Here is a 23,436-nt window from a genome sequence, read left to right on the forward strand (position 1 = left end):
ATTCCACCGGGAACCCGTCCGGCCCCGGCGCCTTACCTGACTGCATTTGTCCAATCCCTCTGACTAGCTCCTCCAACTCTATCGGCGCCCCCAGCCCCTCTACCAGCTCCTCTTGAACCCTTGGGAAACATAGCCTGTTCATGAAGCTCTCCATCCCCCCTCTCCCCATCGGAGGTTCTGACCGGTACAGTTCCTCGTAGAAGTCCCTAAAGACCCCATTTACTTCTGTCCCCTTCTGCACTACATTCCCACCCCTATCCGTCACTCCACCAATTTCCCTAGCCGCATCTCGCCTGCGGAGCTGATGCGCCAACATCCTGCTCGCCTTCTCCCCATACTCATATACCGCGCCCTGCGCCCTCCTCCACTGTGTCTCCGCCTTTCTAGTGGTCAACAAGTCAAATTTGGCCTGCAAACTACGCCGTTCCACCACCAACCCCTCCTCTGGTGCCTCCGCGTATCTCCTGTCCACATCCAGGAGCTCCCCCACCAGTCTCTCCCTCTCCTTCCTCTCCCTCCTTTCCCTATGGGCCCGGATGGAGATCAGCTCCCCCCGGATCACTGCTTTCAGAGCCTCCCAGACCATCCCCACCCGGACCTCCCCCGTGTCGTTGGTATCCAGATACCCCTCAATACTTCCCCGGACCCTCCTACACATCTCCTCATCAGCCAGCATCCCCACATCCAGGCGCCAGAGCGGGCGCTGGTCCCGCGCCTCCCCCATCTCCAGATCAACCCAGTGCGGAGCATGGTCTGAAATCGCTATGGCCGAATACTCTGCATCCTGCACCCTCGGGATCAATCCCCTGCTCAGGATGAAAAAATCTATTCGGGAATAAACCCTATGGACATGGGAGAAAAAGGAATACTCCCGCGCTCTCGGCCTCCCAAACCTCCAGGGATTCACCCCTCCCATCTGATTCATAAACCCCCTCAGCACTTTGGCCGCCGCCGGTCTCCTACCCGTCCTTGAACTGGACCGGTCCAGTGTGGGATCCAGCACTGTGTTAAAGTCTCCCCCCCATGATCAGGCCCCCTGCCTCCAGGTCCGGAATGCGGCCCAACAAGTGCCTCATGAAGCCGGCATCATCCCAATTCGGGGCATATACATTAACCAGCACCACCTTGTCTCCCTGTAGCCTACCCTTCACCATAATATATCTGCCCTCCTTGTCCGACACCACCTCAGCCGCCTCGAACGCCACCCTCTTCCCCACCAGAATCGCCACCCCCCGGTTCTTCGCATCCAATCCTGAGTGAAAAACCTGCCCCACCCACCCCTTCCTCAGACGAACCTGGTCCGCCACCTTCAAGTGGGTCTCCTGGAGCATAGCCACGTCCGCTTTCAGCCCCATCAGATGAGAAAATACCCTGGTTCTCTTAACCGGCCCATTCAGTCCCCTTACGTTCCAGGTAATCAGCCGGATCAGAGGGCAACCCGCCCCCCTCCCCCGCCGGCTAGCCATAGCTTATCCACTGCTCGCCCCAGGCCAGCTCGCCCCGCCTGACCCGTTCCCCATGGCGATAACGCCTCTCCTCTACCCCCCCGGCCCACACCAGCTCCTTCCTGGCCATTCCAGCAGCAACCCGGTATCCCCCCCCCCCCCCCCCCCCCCCCCCCCAGGCTAGGACCCCTCCTAGCCGCGACGCACCCTCCATGGTACTTCCGTGAGTCAGCTGACTTCTGCTGACCCGGCAGCTCCCGCCAAAACCCATCTCCTCCCGGCATGGGGTCATCCCCCTCTTGCCACACCTCCTTGACACCGCTTCAGTGGGGGAAAGAAAACCAGTGAAGGCCACGCCCCCACCTCCAGCTCCGCCCCCCCCTGCCCCGCAGCACGGACATCCAGAGGAAAGCCCGCGCTTTCACACTGCCACACCCCACCCTTCCGACGCAGCTCCTCAAAATCCAGTTTCACCCCAACCCCCGGCCCCGTACAGAAGAGAACAATTAAAGCACATACCCCCAACGTTCCCCACATACCCCACACCCATACCCAACAGACAAACCCACCCGGAAACAGAGCAAAAAGAAAACCAGCATAAAAATAACACCTGTCAAAATTGAAGAACAGCAACAGCGAAAACAGCAACGGCCATAGTGTGTCCCCAGACCCTAGTTTGAGTCCAGCTTCTCCGCCTGTACAAAGGCCCACGCCTCCTCCGGGGACTCGAAGTAGTGGTGCCGGTCCTTATATGTCACCCACAGACGCGCAGGCTGCAGCATTCCAAATCTGACCTGCTTGGCATGCAGCACCACCTTCGTCCGGTTGAACCCGGCCCGCCGCTTTGCCACCTCCGCACCCCAGTCCTGGTAGATTCGCACCACCGAATTCTCCCACTTGCTGCTCCTCTCTTTCTTGGCCCAGCGCAGCACACACTCCCGGTCACTAAATCAATGGAACCGCACCAGCACCGCCCGCGGGGGTTCATTTGCCTTAGGCCTCCTGGCCATCACTCGATGAGCTCCCTCAAGCTCCAGGGGCAAATGGAAGGACCCCACTCCCATCAACGAGCTCAACATCGTGGTCACATACGCCGGGAGATCCGACCTCTCCAGCCCCTCCGCCAGGCCCAGGATCCTCAAATTCTTTCGCCTCTTGCGAACGTCCAGCTCCTCCAAGCGGTCTTGCCACTTTTTGTGAAGTGCCTCGTGCAACTCCACTTTCCCGACGAGGACCACGGCCTCCTCCTCCCTCTCAGCGGCCTGCTGCTGCAACTCCCGAATGGACGCCTCCTGGGCCGCCTGGGTCCCAAGCAGCTTGTTGGTAGTCGCATTCAGGGAGTCCAGCAACTCAGCCTTCAGCTCCGCAAAACAGCGCAGAAGAGAGGCTTGCTGCTCCTGCGCCCACTTCCACCAGTCCTCGGGTGTTCCGCCGGCCGCCATTTTGTCTTTCTTCCCCTGCTTTTCTTGGGGAGCTGCTGCAGCTTTTTCCTTTGCCCCACTCCGGGTGAGCACCATAAATTATGGGGAATGCTCCTCTAGACACCTTCCCCCACCGGGATTCATCGGGACAGCGTTGACTGCTGCTAGAATTCAGCTTTCATAAAGGCCCTCAAGTCAGCTTGAGAAATCTGAGCTGGCCCTTCCCCCGCCTGCCTGCTTGTAGAGGCTCTTGTTTGCTGCTGCTTCCGCCCAATCTTGCACTGTTTCTGAGGGTCTGATAACCCAGAAACATACTGGGCGAAATTCTCCGACCCCCACGACGGGTGGGAGAATAGCGGGAGGGCCTTCCCGACATTTTTCCCGCCCTCCCGCTATTCTCCCACCCTCCCGCCGAAGTCCCGACCCGAATCGCTGCCGCCGTTTTTTTACGGCCGGCAGCGATTCTCAGCTGTTGGATGGTCCGAAGTCCCAGCCCTTTCCGCCGTTTTCACGAACGGCAAACACACCTGGTCTTGCCGTTCGTAAAAACGGCGTCACCAACTCGCTTTTTATAACCATGGCACCGATTGGCATGGCAGTACCACGGCCGTGCCAAGGGTGCCATGGACCCGCGATCGATGGGCACCGATCGCGGGCAGCGGGCCCGATGCCCGCGCACTACTTGTCCTTCCGCCGCCCCGCAGTATCCATTCGCGGGGCGGCTGAGGGGCAACCCGGCCCGCACATGCGCGGGTTTCGCGCAAAAACGCGATGACGTCACCCGCGCATGTGCGGGTTGGAGTCTTCCAAACTGCGCATGCGCGGCTGACGTCATATGACGCGTCAGCCGGCGCTAACTCCGGTAAGCGGGCTTAACGATTTTCGTTAAGCCCGTCTTGCCGGAGCCTACGGCGTCGGGCTGCTAGCCCCGACCGGGGACCAGAATCGGTCCCCCGTCGGGAAGGGGCGCGCTGCCGTAAAACCCGCCCGGGTTTTACGGCAGCTTTACGATTTCTCCCGTTTTGGGAGAATCTCGCCCACTATTCCTGGGGGAAAGTACTCCTTGAACATTCACCAACGGCTTTTCATCGAAATTCCAACCCGTGCCGCCCAAAAAAGAGCTCTTTTCTGTAACCTTGGGCAGGAGCTGCCACTGTGTGCTCACTCACGTCATGCTGCACACCGGAAGTCGACTCTCTGAAGTTTCTTGCGGTCCTGGCCGAGCAGTTGCCATACCAGGCTGTGATGCAGCCCGATAGGATGCTCTCTATGGTTCATCTGTAAAAGTTGGTAAGGGTTAATGTGGACATGCCAAATTTCCTTAGTTTCCTGAGGAAGTATAGGCGCTGTTGTGCTTTCTTGGTGGTAGCGTCGACATGAGTGGACCAGGACAGATTTTTGGTGATGTTCACCCCTCGGAATTTGAAACTGCTAACCATCTCCACCTCGGCCCCATTGATACTGACAGGGGTGTGTACAGTACTTTGCTTCCTGAAGTCAATGACCAGCTATTTAGTTTTGCTGGCATTGAGGGAGAGATTGTTGTCGCTGCACCACTCCACCAGGTTCTCTATCTCCCTCCTGTCTTCGGACTCGTGGTTATTTGAGATCCGGCCCACTATGGTCATATCGTCTGCAAATTTATAGATGGAGGTGGAACCGAATTTTGCCACGCAGTCGTGTGTGTACAGGGAGTAGAGTAGGGGGCTAAGTACGCAGCCTTGTGGGCCCCGGTATTGAGGACTATTGTGGAGGAGGTGGTGTTGTTCATTCTTACTGACTGTGGTCTGTGGGTCAGAAAGTCGAGGATCCAGTTGCAGAGTGGAGAGCCAAGTCCTCAGTTTTGGAGCTTTGATATGAGCTTGGCTGGGATTATGGTGTTGAAGGCGGAGCTGTAGTCAATAAATAGGAGTCTGATGTAGGAGTCCTTGTTGTCGAGATGCTCTAGGGATGAGTGTAGGCCAGGGAAATAGCATCTGCTGTGGACCGCATCTACCTGTGCTGTATCGTTCTACAATGAGTCATGTAAAGTTGTCAAGCAATCTGCAATATATTGGAGAAGGTTTATTTTGGTAGCAATTTTACGAGCAGGTGAAATGGTTTCATTTTATAAATCAGCAAAGAATATTGTGCTGCAGCATTACACACTGACGTTTTGGAGATAATGGAGCAATTTGAAAACAGCATTGTTCATCAATTTCAGGCGGACTTGATTGAATAACATTTATTTATTCAAGTTACTCAAATGATTCAGCTTTTAAGGACAGCTATTGAAAGTAATAAACATAGCAAAGTTGATTATATCACGAACAATTGGGCCATCAGAGATCAAACACATAATACTAAACATTGGCAAATTTCCACGGTACAGGCCCAACTCCTGAACTGCATGAAAATACTCGCTTCATTTAGAGTCATGAAACTGCTGCGATATTTGTGTCTTCAATAATGCTTTTCTCCAGCGGCTGCGAGGGAATGCCTTTTACCGGGCAGTGCACATTGAATGAGACAGCACAGAAGGCCATTCAGCCTTCTTTCCTGTCGGAGCTCTTCAAAAAAGTTAGCCTATTAATCCCACTCCGCCTGCCCTTTTCCCCATAGTCTTGCAAATTTTCTCCCCTTCAAACGTGATCTAAACAAAAGAAAATCCGGGTCCATTTGTCGTGCCGTGGAAGGAGCCCTCAGTGCATGAAGAGATCGGGACGCATTTTTAATTGGCGCCCCAACGTATCTCCTGGACCTCCCCCCCCCCACCCCCAGACCCCCCACTCATCTATAAATGGGTCCTTGCGCCCCCCCCCGCACCCCACCTCAAACGGGCAGGGCACCCATGGGCCTGATCCCCGGTGCAGGAAAAATGCCAGCCCGGCACTTTAGCACTGCCAGTCTGTTGCCCTAGTAGTGTGCCCGGCAGCCTGGCAGTGCCACCTGGACACCCTGGCAGTGCCAGGCTGGCACCTGGGTGGCACTGCCTGGTGCCAGGCTGGAAATTGCAAAGTGTCCGGATGATACCAGCAGTTCCAGGGTGCCACCCTCCCCGGATACCGACCACGCGGGAGCCGCCGATCACTTGGGAGATCCCCCCCCCCCCCCCCCCCCCCCCCCCCAAGTACAGATCTGCCGGGGCCCCGTTTGCGAGGACCAGCGCTAAACAGCGGCCAGCTGGGGTCACCCCTGCGAGGCCGGTAGATGCCGGGCGGCCGTTCGATCCGCTGTCAGCACGACTAGGTGAGTTTTTAAACTCACTTAACTGTGCGCGACTGGGTCCCATGAGATCTGGGTTAGATCTACCGGCCGCCTCCCTCCCCCCAATTAGCCGGTAAATTGCACCGTATATCTTTTTTAAAATTACTATTACCTTTCGGGCAGCGCATTCCAGATCATGACAACATGCTGTGTAAAATATCTCTTACCTTGCCTCTTTTTCCACTTACCTTCAATCTGTGTCCCTCTGATTATTAACCCATTAACCAGTGGGAGCAGCTTCTCCCTATTTACACTATCAAACCCCTCCTGATTATAAATACTTCTATTATATTCATAGAGTCCATACAGTGCAGAAGAAGGCCATTCAGCCCATTGAGTCTGCACCGACCATCGAAAAGAGCACTCTACCTTTGTCCACTCACCCATCCACTCAACCCTATCCCCGTAACCCCATAACCCAACCTGCACATCCCTGGACACTCAGGGGCAATTCATCATGGCCAATCCACCTAATCTGCAGATCTTTGAAGAGATGGGAGGAAACTGGAACACCCAGAGGAAACCCACGCAGACACAGGGAGAAAGTGCAAACTCCACACAGACAGTGACCCAAGGCCAGAATGGAATCCGGGTCCCTGGCACTGTGAGGCAGCAGTGCTAAGCACTGTTTCACCAGGCTGCCCTTTTTTATTCCCATATCTAGTAGAATCCCTGCAGTGTAGGAGACAATTCGTCCCATCGAATTTGCACTGACCCTTTGAAAGACCACTCTGCTGAGGCCCAATTCCCCCACCCTATCCCTGAAACCCCACCAACGTTTGGACAGTTAGGGGCAATTTTAGCGTGGCCAATCCACCTAATCTGCAGATCTTTGGACTGTGGGAGGAAACCGGAGCACCCGGAGGAAACCCACGCAGACACGGGGAAAAAGTGCAAACTCCACACAGACCATCACCCGAGGCTGGAATCGAACCCGGGTCTCTGGCGCTGTGAGGCAGCAGTGCTAACCACTGTGCCACCGCGCTGTCCCTTTAACCTTCTCTTCTCTAAGTACAGTTTCTCCAGTCTCTTCATGTAGAAAAAGACACTCATCCCTGTTAGTAAGTAAAGTCGCCATAGTCCCAGATGATCATAGGCTGGTTTCCCCTTTGAGGGGGAGAGCTGACTGGTGGTGATAGAGCCCGAGGGTCACCACACCTCAGGCGAGGGGCAAGGTTGAGAAGGCGGGGCCTTCATAAGTAACCTCAGCCAGAACGAGAATTGAACCTGCGCTGCTGGCCTTGTTCTGCAGCACCAATCAGTTCAGAAATTCATAAGGTATCGGAGCAGAATTAGGCCATTTGGCCCATTGTGTCTGCTCCGCCATTCTATCATGGCTGACATGTTCCTTATCTGCTACCTACAATGCTACAGGCCAAGAGCTGGTGTGTGAAATCAGCCAATGTTACCATTCTAGTAAATCTCCTTTTCCCTCACACCTTCCTAAAGTGTAGTGGCTGAACTGGACACAATATTCTCGCTGAGGCCTAAATAAATTCAGTTCTATACCCATGTTATTGACAAGAAAGATTCACCCTCTTTGTTTTGCTCTTGCCCGAACAATACATCAATTTTCTCTCCAATTAGTCCGACTCCTTCTTGTTCTTTTCCCATCATAGATTTCATAGAATTTACAGTGCAGAAGGAGGCCATTCGACCTATCGAGTCTGCACCGGCTCTTGGAAAGAGGACCCTACCCAAGCCCACACCTCCACCCTATCTCCATATCTCAGTAACCCCCCCCCAACACTAAGGGCAATTTTGGATACTAAGGGCAATTTATCATGGCCAATCCACCTAACATGCACATCTTTGGACTGTGGGAGGAAACCGGAGCATCCGGAGGAAACACAAGTAGACACGGGGAGAATGTGCAGACTCTGCATTCATCCATACAGGCCATTCATTGTACAATATTCTCCCTTTACCAGCTTGTATCTATTTACTATGGAACCTGCGTCCAACACCATTCATGCATTCCAGATCATAACAACTTGCTGTGTAAAAATCTCTCTTCATCCATCTCACAGTCCTTTTGCCAATTATTTTAAATCTGTTATCTGGTTACCGACCCTCTACCAGTGGAAACAGTTTCGAGTTGCTTACTCCCTCAAGACCCCCCCATCATTTTGAACATAAATTTATGCTTTGTTGTGAATGTCCAGAATATTATCCTTCTAAACGGCACTATCTTTATTTTGTATTTTTGAACAGTTCCTGTGTTGCATCGAAGTATGAAGTCCCAGTGTCTTCAGTGAAGGTGAAGGATGGACAGCTTTCAACTGCAGACATTAATTCACAACCTAACTTGTCGAATGATTCACAACTCCAATCGCAGCGACCTCCAACCATGGTGGAACCAGGAGACATTCATTTGCTAAAATCGCCACAGGTAATTGGAATGTGATATGGGAAAGAATGTCCACAAAATCGAAAGGAATACTGAGTAGAATTTTCCTGACCCAGGATGGTAGGAGTGGAGACGGGGCCGGGAAAATCACCAGCGGGATTCTCCCGAATCCCCGCGATGGCCCTACGCTGGCGTAAAAAGCGGCGCGAACCACTCCAGCGTCGGGCCGACCAGAAGTTGCGGAATCCTCCGCAGTTCCGGGGGCTAGGCCGATGGTGGAGGGGTTGGCGTCACGCTAACCGGCGCTGTAGGGCCGGCGTGAGTTAGCGCATGCGCAGAATCACCGGCGTGGTTGCACGCATGCGCAGACCGGACAGCGTATTCTCGCGCATGCGCGGGGGGTTCACTTCTCCGCGCCAGCCATGGCGGAGCCCTACAGGGGCCGGCGCGGAAGGCAGGAGTGCCCCCATGGCACAGGTCCGCCCGCAGATCGGTGGGCCCTGATCGCGGGCCAGGCCACCTGGATCATCCCGCGCCCCCCTGAGGACCACACCAGCCGGCCTACCAGCCAGGTTGCGCCGTGTGGGACCCGCCGTGTGGGACCATGTCCAATCGACGCCGGCGGGACTGGCCAGAAACCGACGGCCGCTCGGCCCATGGGGGCCCGGAGAATTGCCGGGGGGACCGCTGCCAATGGCCCCCGACTGGCGATCCGCGATCCCTGCCCCCGCCCGAAAACCGGCGCCGGAGAATACGGGAGCCGGCGGCGATGCGGGATTCACGCCGCCCCTGGGGATTCTCCGACCCGGCGGGGGATCGGAGAATCCCGCCCCATAGGCAGCCACATCGGCATGACTTGGGGGAGACTGGGAGTATTTTTTTTTATTCGTTCATGGGATGTGGGCATCACTGGCTGGACCAACATTTGTTGCCCATCCCTCACGGCAATTCAGAGTCAAACCACATCGCTGTGGGTCTGGAGTCACATGTAGGCCAGACCGGGTAAGGACGGCAGATTTCCTTCCCTAAAGGACATTAGTGAACCAGATGGATTTTTATGACAATCGACAATAGTTGGCCATAGTCCCTACATTCCAGGAGGATGTTGACGACTTGCAGTGGGGACAGTGCATAGATCCTCACAGAGGTTTGGGAATGTCTGACTCCTGTCTGTAGCTCGCTTGCTCTCAATGACTTGGGTTATATGATGCCGATGCAGCGGGGCAGGTTTCACCTCTCTGTATCTTACACCATCCTTCATGAGCTGTACACATGATGTGCACTGTCGCTGGAGGCTGATAGGATGGGTGGGCCAGCCGAACCTCAGGGGTACTAAGAGCTCACAGACAATGACAGGAATGAGTAAATCTATCCCTGTATAATGTGAGGGATATTCTCAATCCCTGCAAGATACAGACATGACTGATGTGTTCAGTCGCAGTGCAGGAACACCATCAATGTGCTGGCAACTTTGCGTAAGGTCCATGGAGGAAGCACTGGATTGAACCTTATTGAATCTGGTTATCAGGTGGGAATTACAGGAACACAGCTCACCTGAACAAGGAGTCATAGAAAGGGTGGGATTAGACTTTATTTACAAAGGTGAATGTTATGTACAAGTGCTTCACATCTGTGCTCACGCTGTGCAACTAGAGCTTCTTAACCTTTCTAACCGTGTCTTGGCGCATCCTCATCATCCACAGTGGAGTTGAAGACAACCTGCTGTCTCCCATGCCCTGGAGTCTGTAATGACCTTGGTGGGTGTCCCCTGGCAGGCCCTGGGCTGCTTTTAGGTTCTGCTATATGTCAGTGCCATCCTCCTCGGCCTGTGGAGCTGAGGTTGAAGCGGTCACAAGAAGGGGGGTTTCGGATGGGCGGACACTCCTGGAGTCACCTGTGGATGGCCCAGGTTCTGCACAAGCTAATTCCCCTCCCTATTGGTGCCTTAGGGCTTCTTCCTTGGGATAGAGGGGCAGCTAGAGTGAGATCCACTCTACTCTGGCATTGTCACTGATGGATACCAGCAAGTGCCTTCCCCGTGGAATGTATATCTGGTTTAAACAGTGGGTTCAACAGCTGGCTTGTAATGCAGAACAATGCCAGCAGCGCGGGTTCAATTCCCGTACCAGCCTCCCTGAACAGGCGCCGGAATGTGGCGACGAGGGGCTTTTCACAGTAACTTCATTGAAGCCTACTCGCGACAATAAGTGATTATTATTATATTATTATTATGTCCTGTAACAGTGCGAGACAAAACTCTTGTACCAAGGTCCCCATGGCGACCACCGCCCTAGCTGTGTTGACCTGGTTGTGTTGGAGTGTCGGCACAAACACCTCAAACAGGACGGACTCCTCTGTGCACCTTCCAATCCGAGGAATGTACCAGACATTCCTCACTGATTTTCCCGAGTTTGCCTTTGAAGCTCCAGCAACTGAGGCACGGCCGAATCCAGAGGCTCGTCCTCTGACTGGAACTCAGCAGATTCCCGGCCTCCAGCAATATTCTGATTGCCCAGACCCCGGGGCGTCCCTGCCTCTGCCTGCTGTGGATCTGAGAGTGTGATTTAGTTTAGTCGGGCAGCATGGTCGGCGCAGGCTTGGGGGGCCGAAGGGCCTGTTCCTGTGCTGTACTTTTCTTTGTTCTTTGTTCTTTGATGTACTCACCAGATTGTGACCCCAAGGTTACTCTAGAGCGAGGCCCCATGAGGTGTGTGTGCCTGCGCTGGTGGAGGGTTGGCGTTATGATGGTTCTTCTGTTTCGGGGTCCATGAATTCCTTGTCTGCGCTGCGGTCAGGGTTGGAGTAGAAAACCTGGCTTGTGAACTCCCTGTGCTACTTCCCAGATGTGCCTGTGAAAGAAAGGCGAGGTCATTAGTGCATGGCAGGAGGCTGAGACAAAGGAGACATGACTCCGAATTGTTGTCTGATGGATGATGCAGTGCTGGATTTATCGCCATGGCCCCCACCATCAGCACAGGTGCGGTCAACATCCTCTCCGACCAGCTGGGTGGCTCTGTCCTCTTAAATTCGAGGACCTTAAGGACTAGTATCCCTCCCCACCTCTTGGATCGCTCCCACTTGGTGTGTGCCAGCTTTTCCTGTCTGAACACAGATGGAGAGAGTGTTAACAGGATGCCAGGGCAGCACGGTAGCATAGTGGTTAGCACAATCGCTTCACAGCTCCAGGGTCCTAGGTTCGATTCCGGCTTGGGTCACTGTCTGTGCGGAGTCTGCACATCCTCCCCGTGTGTGCGTGGGTTTCCTCCGGGTGCTCCGGTTTCCTCCCACAGTCCAAAGATGTGCAGGTTAGGTGGATTGGCCATGATAAATTGCCCTGAGTGTCCAAAATTGCCCTTAGTGTTGGGTGGGGTTACTGGGTTATAGGGTTATGGGGATAGGGTGGAGGTGTTGACCTTGGGTGGGGTGCTCTTTCCAAGAGCCGGTGCAGACTCGATGGGCCGAATGGCCTCCTTCTGCACTGTAAATTCTATGATTGTAAATTCTATGATAAGGATGCCTGACACATCTGCAGCGGTGATGAAGGTGCCTGTGGCAGAGTGAGTGGTGGTGTTCCTTGAGCTGGCAGTGAATGAGATCCCTGTGGGTGTGTGTGAGTTGGCAGTGAATGAGATCCCTGTGGGTGTGTGTGAGCTGGCAGTGAATGAGATCCCTGTGGGTGTGTGTGAGTTGGCAGTGAATGAGATCCCTGTGGGTGTGTGTGAGCTGGCAGTGAATGAGATCCCTGTGGGTGTGTGTGAGCTGGCAGTGAATGAGATCCCTGTGGGTGTGTGTGAGTTGGCAGTGAATGAGATCCCTGTGGATGTGTGTGTGAGTTGGCAGTGAATGAGATCCCTGTGGATGTGTGTGTGAGTTGGCAGTGAATGAGATCCCTGTGGGTGTGTGTGAGTTGAGGATGATGGGAAGAGTGACTTACCCTGGCAGAACAGAGCAGATACTTCATTCTCTTCCTGCACTGGATGGCTGTCCTCTTCTGCACGGTGTTGTCACTGACCAGCACTGCCACCGCCTCTCAAGCTGAGTTTGTGACCACTCTGAACACAGCTAAATTATACCAGGGACCGCATTGAGGAGTCTCTCCAGAATTTGGGGCAAATTTCCTGGCAGCCATCACTTCCTGGCGACCTGCGAAGTGTGATTGGCGTGAACTTGTACGACCTTTAAATGTGGGGCTGAGGTGATGACAGGGCAGGCAAATCAGAGGCCCCCTTACCAGTGATACGACGTAGATGACACCATACGGTGTAAAAAGCCGCCATTGACGTCAGTGGATTCAATGCTGTTTTTCCAGCCGGACATCAGCCTTTGCCTGTTTTCAGGAAAACCTCACCCAGTTCCTCCTTATTTACTCTGTCAAAATTGTTGATTGTTTCAACACTTATAGTAATAATCGTTATAATAATCTATAATAATCCTTATTGTCACAAGTAGGCTTACGTTAACACTACAATGAAGTTACTGTGAAAAGCTCTCTCCTTAACCTTCTCTGCTCCAAGGAGAACAATCCCAACTATCTATCCAGATAGAATCATCCCTAATTTCTCCATTATTCACATAGAATTTTGCAGTGCAGAAGAAGGCCATTCGGCCCATCGAGTCGGCACTGGCACCCGGAGGAAACCCACGCAGACAAGGGGAGAAAGTGCAAATTCCACACAGGCAGGCAGGAATTGAACCTGGGTCCCTTGAGCTGTGAGGCCGCAGTGCTAACCACTGTGTCTCCTTGCCACCCTGAGCTCTGTTGACATGTTTATAAATCTACTTACCAATAACCTGTTTGAGATTTTGTGTACGGAGGAGGTTTTCCTTCCCTGAGAGTTGAGACAGTTTTATACAGAAAATAATTTTGTTGAAAGTGAATTGGAGAAATGATCAATGAAACATCAGTGGACAAACAGGAAAAATGATGGCAACTTATACACGTTGGGAAAGTAAGATGTGTATGGGTGCCTGCTGGAAGTTTTGAAAGTAAGTTGAGAAATGAAACTTTTTTCTTTTACCAAGATGAGGCTTATTTGTTTTATAGAATCAGATCACCTTCAAAACAAGAGTTCCAAATGTGGGCCAGCATGTGATTTTGGTGCATTTTTATCAGCCTTTGTATCCGTCATTCCCAGTCGAGGTGATGGTAGATGGAGGCCGTACCTATAATGGTGAGTATATTGGTCATTAGATGGACTGTGCTGTTTTTTAACATTCTCCAGCCACTGCATTTCAGGGGGGGTATATTGGCCCTGGATTGGTGTAGAGCAGATTCATTAAAATTATAATAATACTCGTGCTGGCGCAAACCACGCACCCCACGCCCCCAACTGATCCACTGTGGCACAGCGACCCTCCATGTAGCTCAGCAAATTGAGGAAGTCTAGCCCCTCCCCATCCTCACCAACATCCCTCACCTCCACCTTAAGTCGGGTCAGTCCTTTTGGGACCCATGCACACAACCTGAGGTAACGCGATTTCATCCCTCAGGAAACTTGGAAATTGAATGGTCCTCGTAAGAAGCCACAAACGAACAAAAGCCTTGTGAAAGACCGACGTAGAAGGTTGTTGGGTTTGACCTCGCACAAAGCTCATGGGCATCCCATGGGCAGCACGGTAGCACAAGTGGTTAGCACTGTGGCTTCACAGCGCCAGGGTCCCAGGTTTGATTCCCCACTGGGTCTGTGCGGAGTTTGCACGTCCTCCCCGTGTCTGCGTGGGTTTCCTCCGGGTGCTCCGGTTTCCTCCCACAGTCCAAAGATGTGCAGGTTAGGTGGATTGGCCATGATAAATTGCCCTTAGTGCCCAAAAAAAGTTAGATGGGGTTATTGGGTTACGGGGATAGGGTGGAAGTGAGGGCTTAATGGGTCGGTGCAGACTTGATGGGCCGAATGGCCTCCTTCTGCACTGTATGTTCTAAAAACCACGGCAGATGTCGAGACCTGACGCAATGGAAAATTTTAAACTCTCCTGTGAGCAACTGGTCATCTGTAAAGACCATGGACTGGCTCAATGCCCAACTCATAAATACAAAGGAGGTATTACAGTGGTACACACTGCCACTTCTGACTTAATATCCTGGCTTGATCACCTTGATACAAAATTACAATTGTTGTACTGCACCCAGCTATAGAACAGAGAACAAAGAAAAGTACAGCACAGGAACAGGCCCTTCGGCCCTCCAAGCCCGTGCCGACCATGCTGCCCGTCTAAACTAAAATCGTCTACACTTCCTGGGTCCGATCCCTCTATTCCCATCCTATTCATGTATTTGTCAAGATAACCCTTAAATGTCACTATCATCCCTGCTTCCACCACCTCCTCCGGCAGCGAGTTCCAGGCACCCACTACCCTCTGTAAAAAAAACTTGCCTCATACATCTCCTCTAAACCTTGCCCCTCGCACCTTAAACCTATGCCCCCTAGTAATTGACCCCTCTACCCTGGGGAAAAGCCTCTGACTATCCACTCTGTCTATGCCCCTCATAATTTTGTAGACCTCGTTTAGGTCGCCCCTTAACCTCCGTCGTTCAGTGAGAACAAACCGAGTTTATTCAACCTCTCCTCATAGCTTTTTTTTTTTAAATTTAGATTAGCCAATTATTATTTTTTTCCAATTAAGGGGCAATTTAGCGTGGCCAATCCACCTACTTTGCACATTTTTGGGTTGTGGGGGCGAAACCCACGCAGACACGGGGAGAATGTGCAAACTCCACACGGACAGTGACTCAGAGCCGGGATCGAACCTGGGACCTCAGCGCCGTGAGGCGGTTGTGCTAACCACTAGGCCACCGTGCTGCCCTCCTCTCCTCATAGCTAATGCCCTCCATACCAGGAAACATCCTGATAAATCTCTTCTGCACCCTCTCTAAAGCCTCCACATCCTTCTGGTAGTGTGGCGACCAGAATTGAACACTATACTCCAAGTGTGGCCTAACTAAAGTTCTATACAGCTGCAACAAGACTTGCCAATTTTTATACTCAATGCCCCGGCCAACGAAGGCAAGCATGCCGTATGCCTTCTTGACTACCTTCTCCACCTGTGTTGCCCCTTTCAGTGACCTGTGGACCTGTACACCTAGATCTCTCTGACTACGCCTAGATCTCTCTGACCAAGCCTAGATCTCTCTGACCAAGCCTAGATCTCTCTGACCAAGCCTAGATCTCTCTGACCAAGCCTAGGTCTCTCTGACTACGCCTAGATCTCTCTGACCAAGCCTAGATCTCTCTGACCAAGCCTAGATCTCTCTGACCAAGCCTAGATCTCTCTGACCAAGCCTAGATCTCTCTGACTATGCCTAGATCTCTCTGACCAAGCCTAGATCTCTCTGACTATGCCTAGATCTCTCTGACTATGCCTAGATCTCTCTGACTATGCCTAGATCTCTCTGACCAAGCCTAGATCTCTCTGACTATGCCTAGATCTCTCTGACTACGCCTAGATCTCTCTGACCAAGCCTAGATCTCTCTGACTATGCCTAGATCTCTCTGACTACGCCTAGATCTCTCTGACCAAGCCTAGATCTCTCTGACTACGCCTAGATCTCTCTGACTATGCCTAGATCTCTCTGACCAAGCCTAGATCTCTCTGACTACGCCTAGATCTCTCTGACTATGCCTAGATCTCTCTGACCAAGCCTAGATCTCTCTGACTATGCCTAGATCTCTCTGACTACGCCTAGATCTCTCTGACTATGCCTAGATCTCTCTGACCAAGCCTAGATCTCTCTGACCAAGCCTAGATCTCTCTGACCAAGCCTAGATCTCTCTGACCAAGCCTAGATCTCTCTGACTATGCCTAGATCTCTCTGACCAAGCCTAGATCTCTCTGACCAAGCCTAGATCTCTCTGACTATGCCTAGATCTCTCTGACCAAGCCTAGATCTCTCTGACCAAGCCTAGATCTCTCTGACTATGCCTAGATCTCTCTGACCAAGCCTAGATCTCTCTGACTATGCCTAGATCTCTCTGACTACGCCTAGATCTCTCTGACCAAGCCTAGATCTCTCTGACTATGCCTAGATCTCTCTGACCAAGCCTAGATCTCTCTGACTACGCCTAGATCTCTCTGACAAAAGAAGAAGAACCAGAATAACAGTTTCAATTATGAGAACAGTTTCATAGACTAGGTTTGTATTTCTCCAGTAAGCAAACTAAGGAGGTGATCTAATTGAGGTGTTGAAGATAACTAAAGGATTTGATAGGCTAGATGGATGGTGAGGGAATCTGGGAAGGGGGTCATAGCCTTAAAGTTAGAGCCAGGAGGGCATAGTACGTCCTGGGTGAATGGAGGATACATTGGGGGGGTGAGGGGTGGAAGCATAGAGTTGGCATGGTGAGTATATGTGGGCATATAGGTGGCAGAGGTGGGGGGTGTGATGGAGAAAGGGGTGAAATTCTCGTTTGGGAGACAATGTTCTCCCGCCTGTGCTGAATTACACCTGATTTTGCTGGGAGCACAACTCGGGGAAACGATTCCCAATCCATGCAAATTTGTGCAGGGCGAGGATTGCAAGAGATTTCCCAGGGAATACCGCTATCGGGCCACTATTTTGAATGGATGGCCTGATAACAAAGTCCTGCCGCTGGGCCCCTTACCCCCCCTGTGTCACCGCATCACAGTCCCCCCCCCCCTGTATGGGGGTGACCCGACCCATCCCAGGGTCTTTTTACTCAGGGGCTTCCTGACAAGGGTCACTTTTCTGGTGGTCTGTGGGAGGGTCTCCTTAATTACAGGTTCTCTTCAGTTATGAACTAAATCTATACCTTCATCTGTTTGTTTTTAGGATTCGTCAGTGCTTTCTTCTGTCCACATGGGTTTGGATGTCGCAACCAGGTCAGTTCAGGAAATAGAATAGAATTGGATGTAAAGAATCCGGAGCTGTCCGTCATTCTTACTGTTCCGAAAGAGAAAGCACTTTGGGTGGTAAGTTTTGAATAAATACTTGAAGAATTATTTTATTTAATTAATTTAAGGGGCTGGTTTAGCACACTGGGCTAAATCGCTGCCTTTTAAAGCAGACCAAGGCAGGCCAGCAGCACGTTTCGATTCCCGTACCAGCCTCCCCAAACAGGTGCCGGAATGTGGCGACTAGGGGCTTTTCACAGTAACTTCATTGAAGCCCACTCGTGACAATAAGCGATTTTCATTTCATTTCATGTGGGCGTCGTTGGTTAGACCAGCATTTATCGCCCATTCCTAGTTGCCCTTCAGAAGGTAGGAGTCAGTTGCCTTCTTCAACCTCTGCAGTCCATGTGGTGTAGGTGCACCCACTGTGCTGTTAGGGAGGAAGTTCCAGGATGTTGCCCCAGTGACAGTGAAGGAACGGCCGATATATTTCCAAGTCCGGGTGGTGAGTTACTTGGAGGGGAACCTCCAGGTGGTGGGGTTCCCAGGTATCTGCTGCCCTTGTCCTTCTAGATGAGGAAAATTATTGCTGCCGTATTTCTTGCATCACTTGCATTTATATAGTGCCTTGAATATAGTAAACTGTTCCAAGGCATTTCACAGGAGGGATTTGTTGATATTGAACCGCATAATGGACAAGTGAACAAAAGCAGTTTTAAGGACCATTTTCTGATACTTTCTCAGGATGTTGGTTTTGCTGGCTTAGCCAGCATTTGTGTGAGCTCTGCCATCCCTAATTACCCTTGAAAAGGTTGTGGTGAGCTGCCTTCGCTGCAGTCCATGTGGTGTATGTACACCTACTGTGCTGTTAGGGAGGGAGTTCCAGGATGTTGCCCCAGCTGAAAGGAAGAAAGAAAGGACCAGGTTTAGGAACGGTAAGAAGTCTTACAACACAGCGCAGCTCCGAAAGCTGGTGTTTGAAACAAACCTGTTGGACTTTAACCTGGTGTGTAAGACTTCTTACTGTGCTCACCCCAGTCCAACGCCGGCATCTCCACATCAGGTTTAGGAAGGCAGCTTCAGAACTAAAAAGTACCTGATTGGTGTGAATTCATTTGGGATATTCTGAGGTTGTGAAAAGTACAATATAAACGCAAGTCTTTCCTTCTCTCTTCTGTCTACAGCAGGAAACAAGGCTGTCTTAAAATGACCGCTTTAATTCTGCCTTAAAGCAGTTCCTAAAATGTGTTAGGAAACATGCAGGACTTTGTTCAAAGATTGTTATTACAGCAAAGAGTTATTCAGGAAGGGAATGTGCTGTACAGTCAATCTTAACATATAGGAGCGGCTTTGATAAACACTTGACAAAGAAACAGAGAAGAGTTCAAGAGTAAAGCAGAAAAGAGAAATAAAAGCAGGTGACCTGGGCATGGGTGTGGGAGTGCCAGGTACAATTCTTGTCTCTGAATGGTGATATCCAAGGTGCTCTTAAGGATGTGATAGGAGGAAGTGGTTAGCGTTGCTGTAATGTCGGGTAGGGGGGATGACTCACGCTCCTTGTTCAGGCAAATATGAAAGGGGCTGGTTCATGCCATATTGCGTTGAACAAGTTCAGCCCGCAAAGATTGTAATCGTGGGGCAAGTGAAAATTAAAAGTGGCCATTCAAAGGGCAATGGTCTCTGATTTTAATACATGATTCTGTATTGCTGTGTGCCCCTGCTGCCAACATATCAACCTTCTCCAATATGGCAGGCGGTATACTGCCTGCTTCCACCCACCATATTGAGTTTAGTACATCGATTAACACTGGCACGAGCACTATGGGCCAATTTGCCTCCTCCTGAATTGAAATTGCTCTGTAGAAATCTCTTTGTCATGACTAAGTTACTTTCAGAAGCATAACGGTCTGAAATATATTTTTCTTTCTTAGGACTACATCTTAATTGTTCCTTCAGAGAGTTATGATCCTGACTTAGGAAATGAAAAACCTCTGGATAAGTCATTTGATTTCATTACTGCCTGTGGTGCAAATAGCTTTTACATCGAGTGAGTATAATTAACTTTGGTGTACTTTGCATTTTATATTCCCTTAAAGCTAAGTAGAAAATAATTGGCTGGAATCACAAGCAGCTAAACTGATGTTTTTTTCGATCAAGCTTGTCTTGGCAATGACTCTGAAGCAGTCAACGTGAGTATAGAATAGAATTCTCTATACCCTGGTTAAACCTCCTTTGGAGTATTGTGTCTATGACCGGGTGCCAAACTGTATGAAGGATGTCAAGGCCTCAGAGAGGGTACAGCGAGGTTTACTAGAATGGTAAACATTTTAATACAACTAATTATTCATTTTGGGCATAACGTCTCCTCTCAGATCTGATTAAACAATACTTTGGTTTCAATACGTGTTACTTTTATTTCTGTGATTTCGAATCGTTTAATTTTCCAATTGTCCCCAGCTCATAACTTTGCCTTTGATTTTGACTTTAAATTATGTCTCTCGTAGACAGGTCGCCTCCAATTTTCTTTTAATTGACTTGATGTTAGTAGAATTTTACACTTAGAATTGACACCAAATTCGACTGAGCATCATCCATCCTTTCCAGCTGTTTACTAAGAGAGTTTATTTCAATGAAGGTCTGAAACCTTTGCTTTTAGCTGTATGCTAAAATTTAACTTGGTTATGACTTGAAAGACCTGCCTGTTTTGAACATTCGTCACTTAATTCAATTGAAACTCTCATCCATGCTTTTCCAGATGCTTCCTGAGATAGTTACTTTCAATGAAGGTGTGAGCCATTGTTTTAGCTTACCACAAGGATCCTGTGTGTTTGATAAGCCTGCTTGTGAGAAAGAATCTGCATTTTATAATCCTGCTCTTTGCAGCTGCTATTAACCTTTTGTGGGATCTTTCCCTGTATCCTGTCAGACCAGATATTGCCAGATTTCCATGTTTCAAATGACACATTTTTCTGTATTTTCAAGAACACTGTGGCATTCACACTTTTTTTCTACTTCTGGAAGAGCAGTTGATGACGGACCAGGTCGATGAGCTGAAACAGGGCTTGGGCTAAGGCTACAGATTTTCTCAGAGTGAGTGAGGCAATCTGTACCTCTCCACCTCACCTGCTCACGACTGAATCGGAAATAGCATCTTGGAAAACCCAGGGCCTTTCCCGGCCACAGATTAAACTGGGATTGCCATAGTTTCCACAATAAACTAGGGGGAACTAATATTAAAACAAATTCCCAAGCTTCACAATTACTATTATTTTGGTAGTGTAGTGAAATAAGGAAATATTTGCATTTATCTATCACCTTTCACAATTTAGGAAATGCTTGACAGATTTAATTTTGACATGTAGTCACTGTTGTAGAGAACAAAGGAGCCAATTTGCTCGCAGCAAACTCCCATACACAGCAATCTGGTCATTTGTTTATTTTTATGCTGTTGATTGAGGGGTAAACAGTAGCCCTATGAAACTCCCCTGTCTACTTCACAATGGTATTTTGAGATCTCTTACATTTACTAAAGGATGGGCCTCAGCTTATCGCATCCAAAAATTAAAGTTTCTTGGGATAGATGTAAGGAAAATATTTCCACTTGTGGGTGGGCGGGCATGAATGGTCACTAATCAATCCAATAAATAATTTAGATAAAACATCTTTACCCAGAAAGTGGTAACAAGCTTTTTTTATTCTGGCGAGGACAGAATTGATCGGCCATCCCTAATTGCCCCTGAGAAGGTGGCAATGAGCCACTGCCTTGGCACACTGCAGTGCTGGTAGGGAGGGAGTTCCAGGATGTTGATCCAGTGACAGTGAAGGAGTGGCGATATAGGGGGAGATGGTGGTGTATTGTGGTAATATGACTGAACTAATAATGCGGAGGCCCAGGTTAGTATCCTGGAGATATGGGTTCGCACCCACTACAGAAGTTGGTGGAATTTAAATTTGATTAATAAATCTGGAATGTAAAACTATTCTCGGTAATGGTGACCATGACAAATATCATTAATTATCATCAAAAACCCATCTGTTCTTTAGGCAGGGAAATCTGCCATCTTTATCTGGTCTGGTTGACATGTGAAATGTTGCTCTGAAATGGCCGAGCAAGCCACTCAGTTCGAGGGCAAGAAGGGATTGGCAACAAATGTTGACCTTGTCGGCAACATTCACATCCCATGAAGGAATAACCTAGGCGGAAGAATGCAGAACTATCCAAAGAGAATTGGATACATACCTTGCTACCACAAATAATGGTTAACTGTTGGAAAAAAAGCCTTTCAACTGGCACTCATCTGGAAATTGATGTACCTTTATGCCTTACCTTATCTATGATAGGATTCTGCACAGCAGGAAACGGCCAACTGCTTGGGCGAATTGTTACAATCAGTTTTGAACATGTTTTCCTCATACACGGCAAAGAATTCCTGCACAGATGTGAAGAGCATAAAGAGTTTGCATAGCGATGGCAATGCCATGTCCCATGTCCTCATTCCACATTGTTGGTCTATTTTTTAAATTCATTTTGGGGATGTGGCGTCACTGGCTCGGCCTGAATTTATTGCTCATCACTTGTTTCCTATTCACCAATGTTCCAATGAAGGAAGCCATGGATTTTTCCATAGCGGTACTATGTCGTGGCAATTTAGACCCACCGCCATTGTGTTGATCAGTATTCATTCAGCTTATCAACCCGGCGACTCATTCAGTTTTAACAACACCACGTATGCCCAAATAGATGGTGTTGCTATGGGATCTCCTTCAGGCCCCCCTCTCACAAACACCTCTGTTGGGTTTCACGAGAAAGATGTCGTTGATGGAATGACACTCACCTCGAAGTGGTAGGACGATCCTGTGAAGCATGAATACTGTACCACTTTAGATCTGTGCTGGAAATTCTATGTAATTCTGTGTTTTAGTTCAGCAACATCATCCAGATTCTGTACGGATTCTGCAAAGTCACTTGGGGCATTCTACAATAATGGAGCTCTGTCCTGTCAGTGTCACGGAGAAGGTGCCACTAGCCCTGCATGTAGTCCATTTGGAGGCCAGTGCTCATGCCGGCCAAATGTTGTTGGACGTCGCTGTGACAGATGTGCCACTGGCTATTATATGTTTCCCAATTGTCGAGGTAAGTGGGCATCTGTACAGTTAAAATGTAATCGTACAGGAGAATTATATTCGGCACTTTGATACATTTTGACAATATAACAAGGCACAATAAATTCTATCTAGTTATAGATGTATGTTTTGTTTTGGATAAAATTGTCATAAAACACTAGTCACACCCTGAACTGAGCTTCCTTGTGAGGAGGCCATTGTATCAGAGACAGGATAGAAAGCAGAATCCTCAGACAAGTGGAAGCCTATTGTCCATTGCTGTCAGCTCTGCCTTCCCTCTTATGATGAAATGATGATAGAATCAGACAATTAAATCATAGAATTCCTACAGTGCAGAATGAGGCCATTCAGCCCAGCGAGTCTGCACTGACCCACCGAAAGAGCACCCCACCCTATCCCCACAACCTTATACCCCACCAAACCTGCACATCCCTAGACACTAAAGGGCAATTTATCATGGCCAATCCACCTAAACTGCACATCTTTGGACTGTGGGAGGAAACCGGAGCACCCAGAGGAAACCCACACAGACACGGGGAGAACGTGCAAATCCCAGACAGTCACCCAAGGCAGGAATTGAACCCGGGTCCCTGACGTTGTGAGGCAGCAATGCTAACCACTGTGCCACCCCATTTGTAGAATGATACATTAAAGAAGGGGGGGGGGCTTATTGTAGCTGTGTTAGCCCTTTGAAATAGTGTAACAAAATTTTCACAGAATCATCAAATCGTTACAGTGCAGAAGGAGACCATTCAGCCCATTGTGTCTGTACTGGCTCTTTGAATCAGCATTTCACCTAATGCCATTATTCTACTTCTCCCAGTAACCCTGCAGATTGTTTCTTTTCAAATAATCTTCTAATTCCCTCTTGAATGCCTCGATTAAAGCTGCGTCTACCACATTCAGGCAGGGCACTCCAAACCCTAATCACTTGCTGCACATTACTTTTGCCAATCCCTTTAAATCTGTACCTTCTTGATCCTTTTTCGAGTGGGGACAGATT

At 49.9% G+C, this 23,436-nt stretch overlaps 1 protein-coding gene across 1 annotated transcript in view; it reads left to right on the forward strand.

Moving 5' to 3' along the window:
• Window positions 1–23,436, forward strand: part of LOC119972898 (laminin subunit alpha-3-like) — a 412,206-nt gene that overhangs the window by 223,600 nt on the left and 165,170 nt on the right. The window contains 5 exon segments of the mRNA XM_038810443.1: window positions 8,327–8,504; window positions 13,507–13,633; window positions 17,248–17,387; window positions 19,241–19,356; window positions 22,232–22,443. Coding sequence (XP_038666371.1) covers window positions 8,327–8,504; window positions 13,507–13,633; window positions 17,248–17,387; window positions 19,241–19,356; window positions 22,232–22,443 — 773 coding nt within the window.

Source organism: Scyliorhinus canicula, chromosome 10 (assembly GCF_902713615.1).
Source record: "Scyliorhinus canicula chromosome 10, sScyCan1.1, whole genome shotgun sequence".
Taxonomy (NCBI): Eukaryota; Metazoa; Chordata; class Chondrichthyes; order Carcharhiniformes; family Scyliorhinidae; genus Scyliorhinus; species Scyliorhinus canicula.